We start from the raw sequence: 12,577 nt of genomic DNA, 5'->3' as shown, positions 1-12,577 counted from the left end.
CTTCTATGTACTCTTTCTTGAATAATTTTGATATTATTTTGGCCCAAGAAATGTGGGCCTTTAAAAATATTTATTAAAAGGATATTCTTCTTATTCAATAAGTGCCAAAAAATGTTTCTAAGGGTAGATCTAGTGGGGGCCTGATTAGTTTGTTGGTTGAAAATACCCAATTGAAAGTTAGTCCTCTAATTACAGAAAATACAGTGGCCTAAGCAGGTCTACTTTTAATGTATTAACTAACACTTATAGTGATAAATGTTTATTTACATCCCCAGCCCTCTAATTTAGAACAGCAGCCCAATGGCAGGAATTGACTGAGTTGTGTCTACAAATACAGATTTGCCCAGATATTCCCTGGATTGTCTGTAGAGATAAGAATGCCTGTATAGGCAACTCTACAGAATGTTTAACAAAAGTTCCTTTTTGGAGATGGGATCCCTGAAAAACTGATGTAATACTTGGCCAATAGAAAGCTAAAAATGAACAAGCTAAATTTTGGTGGCCAATGTTTGATAAACTTACGATTATTAATAGGAACCAAAATTTTGATAGCAAAGGAGATTTTATTTATGTCTCAGAAGAGCGAAGAAGAGGAGGCTGCAGTATTACTGACTATTTTAGTATCCTCTAATATTACAGACCTGATTTCTACATTTTCTCTTGGTTACCAATTTGGTGTAGTGGTTAAGTGCATGGACTCTAATCTGGGAGAACTGGGTTTGATTCCCCACTCATCTACTTGCAGCTGCTGGATGACCTTGGGCAAGCCATAGTTCTGTCAGAGCTGTTCTCTCAAGGACAGCTCTGGAAAAAGCTCTCTCAGCCCACCTACATCAGAGGGTGTCTGTTGTGGGGAGGGGAAGGGAAACGAGTTTGTAAGCCGTTCTGAGATTCTGAGTGAAGGACGGGGTATACATCCAATCACACTCCCTTGCTTTTAGAATTGAGGCTAGGGAATGTTGCTTCATCCTCTGTGAATAACTCTGTGAGAAATATTACTCTGAGCTCTAATAACATCCCCCACAGAGCCAGGAAATTCTTGGAGACTTAAGAGAAATTATTATAAAGGACCTGCCTGAAAAGGTGATTCAATCCTATAAACAACTTATATCTCTTTTAGTCCCTTTTTGTATGATTACAAAAACAAAGAAAAAATATAAACTTGTCCCTCCTTTGTTTAATGCTATTTGCCATAACTTAAAGCATGCTAAAGGATTGTATTTATCTAAGTTTCTAAGATTAAATTCTCAGGAATTTCTATTGCAGTGCCTAGTTTACAAAAAAACAATATTGCCAATATGTTCGTAAAAGGAAAAAAAACTGTATTCCACTCTAACTTGGTGAAAATTGCTGTGTGATTCACATTATTGTGATAGTAAAACCTTTAGACGAGTGGTAAACAGAAGTTAAAAACCTTTTCCAATAGGGAAAACTCTGCACATTCCAATAAATCTTTGGAGAAGCTATTTTGCAACCCTTTTAATTGAGAAAGAACCCACTACACTTTCATCTTTTACTCCAATTTCAGATTTCCCCCCCCAAATGCTCACCAGTCGAATTAGAAGAAATCTTTTCCTTAATAAAAGGATTAAAGTTTGGTAAGACCCCTGGCCCTGATGGGATTTCCACAGAACTTTTTAAAACATACTGTGATTGGTGGACTCCACCTGCCAAAATTCCTTTAAAATGGCAAGCATTTGTTGCTCCCACATATAAGAAAAGATCACTTCATTCTTCAGCCAATTATAGACCAATCAGTCTGTTATCTATATACCAAGAAAGCTGTATGCAGCCCATCTACAACTAAAACTTCGTAGCTGGAGTTAGAATTTGTGAATATTCATCATATCGCATGGGGTAATTGTTTACTGTTTTCATGGATCTTAGAGTGGCCTTTTATAACATCTCTCACACAAGGCTTTGGATCAAATTAAACCAACTGGGAATTCCTAAACAATTATTGCACCTGATAATTTCTTTACAAACTTCAGCTTCCATGAGAATAAGATATCACAGGCCCAGTTACAAAAGGCCTGTACAGGGATGTATTTTGGCTCAATATTTATTTAATCTCTACACATATGATTTACCAAACAAATGACAAGATAACTATTCCCATGTTCCTAGTTTGGGTGCTCACTCTATACCACTTCTACTTTATGCAGATGATGCAGTTCTTCTTTCTTGCTCAAGGGTAGGATTAGGACCGTCTTCTCCAAACTTTTGTTTCATACTTTTGTTTCATACTTCATTATAATTTGCTTTCCTATATGAGCAGATGATTGAGCAAATGTCAAATTTCAACTACTTAGGCCTTCATTTTGCCTCTTCCAATAAGTGGAAATTTCATTATTTTTGTCTTTTTGAGTCTACTAAAGTATACTTAGCTGCATTTAAGAGATTCTTCTACCATTTTGGAGGGCAATTCCTACCTTTTGCTTTGGAAGTCTATGAAGCAAAAATCAGATATTTTCTGCTTTATGAAACTCCAATTTGGTTTCCTGCTCTTTCCTCTAGAATTGAATCTCAATAGTTAAAGTTTCTCCACGACATCTTTCAGGCATCTAATTGTATTTCAAATTCCAACTTATATTTAGAAGCTGGTCTTGGTTCCATCTCCTTGTTAACATGGAAAGCTGTGGTGAAATTCAGATTCTTCTTCCTGATCTGAGTGAGCTTCTTGGACAAAGATAGTAGATTAAAGACTTTCAAGCCAGCGGATTGCCTACCCAAGTTTTCACTCAGACCTCACTTTAGTTATGAATAACTAACACTGGATTAGCATATTCATACATGCTTTATGGGATCTATCTAGAGGTGTGCATTCGATAAAGCCAAACCAAAAAAACCCCCGAAAAATGCCTTTTCGGCATTTGTCGGGTATTCAGCATACCGAATCAGATTCCCTGATCTGATTTGGCTGCTGAATAGTGAATGCCAAACCCCCCCGAAAGGATTCGGGTTTCTTTAGCATTGCTGAATACAGGCTCGGGGGGGGCCTTTAAACTTTAAAGGGCTCCTCTAACCTTTTCCCCACCGTTTTTGCCTCTTTCCCACCCTTTGCTCTGCTTTCCAGGAGGAAGGGGGAAGAGGGACCTTACAGACAGCCAACATCTGTAATGCATTAGCAAATACCATTGCAGCTTGCAAGGCTGTTGTTGCTGCTGGCTTCATTTGTTGAAACCCAACTACTAGCTTGCTGCTTTCCCAGGGGAGGCGCACTGGCCAATAAGATTTGGCATACTGCTCTTTGGCATACTGCTCTTTGGCCAATCACAGAAGTTTGTTCCTTTTTGAAATCTTTCTGTGTATGCCCAGAGAGCATAAAAGCAGGGGTCTCTGGTTGGCTGACTCCATTCCTGTTTCTGCTGCTGAGAAACAACCTGGGTTGGAGATTGTGTGGCTGGCTTCTCCTTTAGTCAATGCTCTGAGCCTGCTTTCCTGCTGCTGACTTGGACTACTTTGGATTAAGATCCATCCATCCTGCCTGCTGGACAACAGAAGAAGACTGAAGAAAAAAAGCACTGCGTTCAGGGTCCCAGAACCGGCTCCCAAGCATCAAGGAGACCAGATTAGCAACAACCAGGGCCAGGGCCTTTTCGGTGGTGGCTCCACTTTGGTGGAATGAGCTCCCAGAGGAGACCAGGGCCCTGCGGGACCTTTTACAGTTCCACAGGGCCTGCAAAACGGAGCTCTTCCACCAGGTTTTTGGAGCTGCTACCCCACCACCACTATCACCATTATTACAACTACATCTACTGGTGGTGTTACTACTAACAACTGATTGTCATGGTGGAAGTCCTGAGCCATAGGTCCCTGTGACAACTGCCTGGCCCAGTCCCTCCCCTTCCTTCTACAACTGAAGCAGACCAATAGAATCTTAGGTAAAATTGGAAATGCTAGCACTTTAATATTGTTGATTTTAATACTGTTTTATATTATTGTATTATTTTTTAATGTGACGAACTGTGTTTTATCTCATGTAAATTTTATTCTGTTGTGAGCCGCCCCGAGCCAGCCTAGGCTGGAATGGGCGGGATAGAAATCAGTACAAATAAATAAATAATTATTATTAGGACCGCTTTTAAAAAACTTTTCTTATTTTGTTGTGGGTTGGTGGGTTTCAGGCCTGGGATTGGTGGTGGTGGGTAGGCCTCTGGGCCCTAGGGTGTCTTATTCCTTTTCCTGGTTATTGTTATTATTATTTTGGTTCTTAATAGTTTATGGTTTTGTTGTCAGACTGTTGCAGTTTAAAATATTTAATTTTTTTACTGTAATTTATATTTCTGGGATTGTTGGTTGGGCCTTCTGGCTGCGGTTTAGGCCTTCTGGCTGCGGTTTAGGCAGGCTCTCTCAGGCCTCTCTTTCTAGTTGTTTCTGGTTCATCTGAGGGCCTCAGGGGCCTTTTTGGTTTCAGGGGGGAGTGGATTCCCCTAGATTCCCCTAGAATTGGACCCCCAGGTCAAATCTTTTCCAAACTTGGGGGTTCTTTTGGGGAGAGGCTCCATCAGCTACAGTACAAATTTGGTGCCTCTACCTCAAACCCCCTCCCCCCCCCAGCCCCCTGAATACTCACTAGAAGATTTTTGCCATTGACTACAATGGCCCCATAGGATATAATGGAGCCAAATGTTTTCGGGAATACAGAATGTTTTTGGGTACCAATACAATGCCAGTATTGGTATTCAGATATATTCAGGAATACTGAAAAAAATCAGCTTTATTATACCTGAAACTGGAAAAAAACGAAGTTTTTCCCTGCACACTCCTAGATCTATCTTTTCAATTGTTCTGAGCCATGCTACTTATAGAAAAATCTGTCACTTCCTGAGTAGAACGGTAATCCTGAGTAGAACAGTAATCTCTATATATGACTGATAGTGAAGGAAAACAATAAAAAAAACAGGAAGAAATGAGTGAGAAATCAAGAACACTGTTCTGAAAAAGCAACAAAATATAAGACCTCTACTGATATCTTTACAACTAGATTCTAAGGCAAAAAGGAGCGGTAATAGGATTTACAAAGATGAATTAACATCTATAGCCTGCCAGTTGCAGTTTTCTGTTTGTGTTATAATTCTATCGGAGCAAATGTCAAAGTCTTATAGTGCTAAAGAAGCCTTGGGTAAGATCCTTAGGATGCTTCTCCTGTTCTGCAGCATGGGACTTGGCTCTCTTGCTTGAGCTACCCAAGGCAGGGTGTTCTGCAAATACCTTTAGGCACTGTGTACCTTTAGACTTCCTGTGCCTTTGACTTACATGGTTTCATTTGATTGGGAAAGGAAGACAGAGTTTGAAACAGATGACCTTGCAACTGGTTAGGAAATTGAGCCACCTGACTCCTGACCCCTTTCTAATGCTGAATCACATGACTGTATGCCACTTTTTTTTTTAAGTTTGGATATTGTTAACATGGTAACTTACCATTTAAGACTTCCTTTTCTTTACGTATAGTGTGATAAGGCTCTGCAAGTATGCAAGAAAAGGGCATTGATCACAATAGCAAAAAACTTCTAAAGTTATGCTACACAATATAAGCATTCAGGACTAAAAAGCATTTACTGCTGAAAAGTAAATAATGGTCAAACAAGTTAAAGAAAGCAGTATTAACAATACAAAAGTTCTGTATTAAAGCAAAAGCCCATAAACAGAGGAATATAGCATATGCATATATTCACAGATATGGTTCTTATGCATCTTAGAGATGAAACGATTAAGGGATGGATCCAACAAAACACACAGGTGTTTTGTGGAAACAGATCTTTCCTGCCATCTCTCATTTCCCAGCAACCTTAACTCCTCTGAAAAAAACTAATCACAGAAACCAAATGGGTAAAAAACATGATAGAGAGGAGGGCTGGAGATGAGCAAAATTGCCTCGTCCTCCTCTTCTGCCAGAGGCACTTCAGTTAATGCAATAGTGCCAGGGCACGAGCAAGGTGCCTCCCCTCCTCTTCACAGGGAACCCCAAATAGGTCCTGTGACCTCCAGTATTGGCTTTTTCAGATGTCTCTGAAATTGCTAAGCTAGAGAAAGGTGGGGAAAACACTTGGCAGTAAATGCCTTCTGCTAATGACTCACTGAACCCAACCCAACCCAACCCAACCCATACAGCTGCTTGTCTTTTAATTTGGTGAGCAAAAAAAGAGCACAGTTAAACATACTCCGGAATACTATATTTAGCAACATGTTTCTCCTTCAGATATTAGCCATGCAACATTGACTGACTTTATAAGCAACATGCACATAAATTGTGTTACGCTCTGTAAAATGCCAGTTCCCCAGTGACTAGTACAGCAATATTGAGAATGTGAAACCACTGTATGAACCAAAGAGCTGGTGGAAACAAAAGATGCAATGCTTCTAACAGGGCAACTCACTTGAATGTAGAGACTGGAGTGATTTCTCTCTGTGGTGTGGTATATGTGGTAACAGAGAGAAAAACTGCCCAACGGGGTGGTGACCCAGTGCATATAGACAACTTGCTCTGTAAGAAAAGCTATGCCAAGCAGCTTTCATATGGATCCGGTTCACAGGCTTGCAAGCCACTGACACTTGGGAGGGGATATATGCAGAAAACTTGTTAATTACAAGCAGATCTGATGGCCCAGACTGGATGGCCAGAGGATGGATCCACAGACTACATTACAGTTGAAGCAAGCATTAATGCAATTGAAGAAGCAAATGTTATTGTTAAATATTTTTCCGAAAGAAGTTGAGGAAACGGATAGATATCTACTTGCATACATGTCAACGGCAGCAAGGATATTATATGCCAAATATTGGAAGAATCAAGAAACAGCAACTAATCTAAGTTATTAATAAACTTTTAGAAGTGGCGGAAATAGACAAACTAACTATGGAAATGAGAGGTACAAAGAAATGGACATTTCAAAAAACCTGGAAGAGGCTATATGATTGGTATAATGTGAATGGAGTTAAAGATTAAGCTGATATGGCAAAAATAATATTTGAGTATACAGTAATATATAATAATGGAATTAGACAATATTATCAAATGTTAGAGAATAATGAAGCGATGGATTGGGTGTAGTAACAAACTGTAATAAGTCTCTTGGTTTATATGTTGTTTGTTGTAGTTGTTTATGTTTAGGAATATAAGAAAACAATAAATGTGTACCTTCGAGTACTTAAAAAAAGAAGAAGAAGAAGAAGAAGAAGAAGAAGAAGAAGAAGAAGAAGAAGAAGAAGCAATTATCATGATCGAGAATTAGTTTCACTGAATATATCTATAGTTCCCCATATTTTAACACAATTAACATCCCCCAAGTCAACTGTAACAATTTTTACAGCTAATCAGTGTTACAGCTAATCAGCAGTATACCATGCATAAACAATTTACATTTTAAGCTTCAGCTGTATCAGCCTGTTTTTACTAAACAATAAATACCAACTATCACAGCAGTTTTTAAGAGGGGTCATGTGCCCCCGAGGAGGTGACCTACAAATCTTGGGGAGGCCACTCAGAATTTTGAGGGGCATCTGGGGTTTTATGCAGCTCCTTCTTCCCTCTTGAAATGGTTTCTGACAGCTAGTGGAGGATAATTGTGTTTATATTCAGTCTGCTCTAAGACTAAATATCCAGATTTCTCTTACAGACAAAATCGGAAACAAACCTTACATTAACACAATGGCTGGCGACCATCAGGCTCAAGGGTCTAATTAATATATGGCTGAAATACACATATCAGATGCATATATTATTCAGTTGTTCATTTATTTAACGATCCAAGATCAGAATTAAAACTAATTAAAATGGATATACATTGGTTACATCCAGAGATACATAGCTAAAATGGGCAAATATTGAATAAACAGTCTTTTAAGACTTGTAAAATGTTTTAGAGTTAAGTTAGGTTAAGCTGGAGATTTTTCTCTGCCTAATTATTATGGTGTTTTATGAATTATTTTAATTGTATTTATATATGTATTTTTATGTAAGCCACCCTGAGCCTGCTTTGGTGGGGAGGGCGGGGTATAAATTGAATAAAATAAATAAATAAATAAAAATAATTAGAGCCTGAACACAAAATCTTGCCATCTAGGCAGTAATTTCTTTACAATCTGCTAGGAGAAAAGTGGAATAAAATTAAGTTGCTCTACCCGGATATGGTGCTATAATTGTGGCAATATATTTTTCACAAGTCTTTCGACAGGAATGGGAATGTAGGAAAACAAGCTCAATTGTCTCTATCAAACCTGACTGGAGTGGGCAGAGGCAGTATATATATATGGAGTGTATCTCCCCTCAAGTAGGACAGAGGGGAGGACATTAAGCTGAACTAAGGTGAAAGCTCTTTGGTACTTTGGGAATTCCAATGAGGAAAAATAATTAGGGGTTGTGAAATTTTGTAATCTGCTTCCCATCACGGGGGAGTAAGAGACTCAAGAATGGTCTATTTGTAAGGAGGTATCCCATAACCTCTGTTTGATTATTTCTTTACCTTCTTTATATCCACGTTGTAAAAGAACTGTATTAAAAAGCTAAATAATGGTAACTCATGTTCGATTGTTGAAACCCACCCTGATTAAAAATTATCTAAAAGATTAAAGAAGCTAGACCGGGGGGGGGGGACTTAAGTCATGAACATATAGTATATAACCAGGCTCAAATTTCCAATGAGACTTGTCCTACCTTTAGCCTTAGGAGAACATTAGGGACACATCTCAATACATGTATTATAAATATACCTGTACAAAGTCACCTTTGTACTATTTTTGTGTCCTAATTTTTTTATTTCTGGTGGAGAGGGGGTCAATGATTATACTGTATAATTAGTAGGCAGTACTGGATTACAAATCACTTATAGCACAGACAATGGCAACTGAATGAGTCACATATGGAATCTGAAACTGGTCTAGGATGCCTGGTTCTTTAATACTTATTTTAACCACCTAACAGTGATAATTTTAAAACGGTTTTGCTAAAGGTAAAAGATTGCTATTTAATCACTACAGCTCCACCCCATACTGGATTACTCTGCTTGGTTATATTCACACAATTCAGATCCAAGTATGCCACTAACACCAGCCACAAAGCAACAATAAATCCATTACCATGGGTTTTCTTTGTTACTACAACAGGTGGCTTATAAAAATTCTAGAACAGCTAAATGTGCTTCTCACATTTAGACAGAGACAAGCAGGATATCTACAAGGTCTCGTGGGGGGCATCTCATTTTCTCCTCCTTCACTATTTCCCCTTCCCTGAAAGCCCCCATAGTAGCTCCCTTTTCACTACTTCTGTTTGTTTCCCACCCACAGTGCACTACCCTTCTTTAAGCTCACAAAGAATAAATTAATTAAATCTTGCTCAAGATTTTTTAAAAAAACAGAACTTATCTGTAAAGCCAGTAAGGTCTGGGATGTGACTATACCCTGAACTACTCCTTGCATAGCTTCTTCATTAAAATAATTATAGTGTTCCTGCTAAAAGATTATGTCTTTGGGCGGCATTGTGAATTTGAGGAAACAAAGGTGTTACTATACTCAAAAGTATAACATAAAAGCACTTAGCTCCCCATAATAACTCAACTGCAACTTTTCATTACTGCAGTCAAAGACTGAGATAGTTGTTCTAAAAATGGCAGGGAAACCTGTTTAAACATCCAATAATTGGGCTCAAACACTCCATGCCCTACTTCCAGTGCCCTACTGTTTTGGATATCTAGGCACTGGAGTCTTCTGGGATTACTTTATAAGGCATAGGATCTGATTTTTACCTGCTATTGTTATTTATTGTTTTACTGTTTTATTGTTGTTTTGATGTTGTGAGAACCATTTTTTGGGGTACGGCAGGATATAAATTGAATAAATAATGCACACTCGCCAGGGCATCCCATATCCAGAGCAGGTGAGAGTTGCAGACCCACCAATCGATGACGACTGGGGGCTAAAAAAGCAAACAGGTAAGACACAGACAAATCATCCAAAGATGGAGTGCGGGTATAATCCTAGAAAATGGTAGATATCTATCAAATGTATGTGATGGAAAGTGCCATCAAGTCACAGTGACTTATGGCAACCCCATAGGCTTTTCAAGGCAAGAGATGTTCAGAGGTGGTTTGCTATTGTCTGCTTCTGCATCTCATCAGACTGTAAAATGTAAACACAAACATCTGAAAAACAGGAGATTCTTCAGGAAATACAAAAACGTAAAAATAATGAATCTAGCATATGAAGATTAATCCAGAAGTTCTCTCTCTTTTCAGGGCTGTTAATCTTTCATCAGATGCCAGAGCAATCAAAAGATTTTTCAGGCACCTTAGCCAATCGATGCCCGATGGCCCTCGGATCTCTCTGGAACTATTCCCCCCTTGCTTTGAATTTGCTTTCCATTGCTGCTCTTCAGGCTGAGCTGGAATCTACTCTGCAGGATCATTCTCTGTCCCATTATGAAGGAGAATCCTCTGTGCTCAGTATCAGCCAGTGAATCAGAAATTAAACCATGACACATGAGACCGAAATCCATCACCATCACTTGTCAGGTTCTGTTGTGAACAGGAATAGTCCACATTATGACCAGCATTCCTAAGGAGATCCATTACATTACACAGACCTCCTCCTGAGGGTCTCCAGGGAGATCCTGGAGGACTCTAGAACTTTGAGTTCAAAATCCTATGTGATCTTCTTAGTGATTATTGCTTCAGTACAAGATACCGGAATTCTGATAGCTAAATCTTACTGGAGGAACGGTTAGAAGAGAAAACCTTAATGTAACCCTTCAATTATTTGATGTAAGATTGGTATCCCAGGGAAAGAAGCCATAAACCACTCTTACAAAAAACAGAATTGGGATTATTCTGCTCCTTCAGCTCTCGAACTCCTAAAATACGCAGACTGCTCCTAGACTCTCAGTACTCAAAATACATCACTTGGCTCAGAAACTTCTCTTAAAGCCTGAATATTTTAATCTGCCTCAGGATTGTAAGAAACTTTTGCCAGCCAATTTCTCCATCAGCCCATGATAAACAACGGAGGAGAGAATCTGCCGTCTAGAAGGGCTGAGTTTTATCTATCATGCAGATCTGGTCAAAGATTCCAATGAGCTTCCTATCAAAACTGGCTGTCATTTCCTGCTCACAGTTTCACTGCAGAAAGAGCTTTAACAACTGATCCCGGCTTCCAGTAAGACTTTATCTATTTTGTGACATTAGTTGAGAATTTTGGGGATAATATCTGAGTATTGAAAGGTTCAGAATCATTATGCTGCTTAATTTTACCAAGCAGTAAGCAACCTAGTTGTTTTATAGAAGGTGTCAGAGTGGTCCCCCTCACCTCACATTAAGTTGCTGCTTAGGTGTACAGTTACAATACCTTGCACACAACATAAAATATAAAGTGAAAAATGAAAGAAACGTGTTTGCAAATCCAGGTTTCACAGACTGGCAGGATAACAACTATACTTGGTTACTGTGCAATAAGACCCTAGAATTATTGCTGTCGATTACATATCGGCCATCAAGTCACAGCTAACTTATGGAGCCTCCATGGGGTTTTCAAGGCAAGAGACGAACAGAGATTGTTTGCCATTGCCTACCTCTGCATAGCAACCCTGGACTTCCTTGCTTGCCTCCCATACAAATAGTAATCAGGGCTGACCTGCTTAGCTTCTGAGATCAGGCTAGCCTGGACCATCCAAGTCAGGGCCTGGTACATATTACACAGATACAAAGTATACCAACCGGCTGAAAGCGCTGCACTGGTTGCCAATAGCGTACCGGGTTCGCTTCAAAGTGCTGGTCATTACCTTTAAAGCCCTATATGGTCAGGGACCAGTCTACCTAAGGGACCGCCTTGCCCCACATGTTCCCCCAAGGGCACTATGGTCGGGGACCCAACATCTATTGGATGTTCCAGGTCCCCGGGCTATCAGACTTACCATGACCAGGAATAGGGCGTTCTCGGTGGCGGCTCCTATCTGGTGGAATGAGCTCCCAGAGGAGATCAGGGCTCTGCGGGACCTAGCACAGTTCCAGAGAGCCTGCAAGACGGAGCTCTTCCGCCAGGCTTTTGAATAGGAGCCGCCACCACTAGTCCATCACTAGTGCACTACCAACGCACTAGTCTACCATCAACGCCCCATATATGGACATCAGGAGGGGGCACGTTCCATCAATGCCCCATAATCGCTGCATTATGGGTGAGAATGGGAGGTGTAGGGGGTGGCCATCTTGCTTTTAGAAAGTGTAATTTGGAATTTGGAAATTGACTGAGAGGAGCACCAAAATTGGTTTAATGGTGATGTATTTTACTATTTAGTATTGTTTTACTGTTTTATCTGGCGAGACGCCCTGTAAGCCGCCCTGAGCCTCCGGGGAGGGTGGGATAGAAATGTGAATAATAAATAAATAAATAAATAAATATATTGGTACATTTTAAAGTAGAGTGTTTTTCTTGGAAGACTCAAACCTGATCATACTGGCTTCAAGGGCAACTCCTCAGCTTCAAATGGTAAAATATTATATCTATTATAACTTCTCTCACTATTATCAATTGTGTATACCTTTCACAGCAGCAGTAGGTTTAAGTGCCATTCTTCCAACCAGACACTCTT

At 39.6% G+C, this 12,577-nt stretch overlaps 1 protein-coding gene across 1 annotated transcript in view; it reads right to left on the bottom strand.

Annotated features, from left to right (window-relative positions):
- The window catches only part of LOC107124483 (cytochrome b5 reductase 4), a 68,446-nt gene that overhangs the window by 31,224 nt on the left and 24,645 nt on the right, over positions 1-12,577 (bottom strand). The window contains exons 5-6 of the mRNA XM_015427962.1: positions 12,527-12,577; positions 5,425-5,466 (exon numbers count right to left, since the gene is read on the bottom strand). The exon at positions 12,527-12,577 is cut by the window's right edge and continues 1 nt beyond it. Of these exons, the coding sequence (XP_015283448.1) occupies positions 5,425-5,466; positions 12,527-12,577 (93 nt within the window). The remainder of the gene's footprint in view (positions 1-5,424; positions 5,467-12,526) is intronic.

Source organism: Gekko japonicus, unplaced genomic scaffold, assembly GCF_001447785.1.
Source record: "Gekko japonicus isolate JY-2015 unplaced genomic scaffold, Gekko_japonicus_V1.1 scaffold874, whole genome shotgun sequence".
NCBI lineage: Eukaryota > Metazoa > Chordata > Lepidosauria > Squamata > Gekkonidae > Gekko > Gekko japonicus.
The sequence above is the reverse complement of the archived record's forward strand: the minus strand, read 5'-3'. Positions and strand labels throughout refer to the sequence as shown.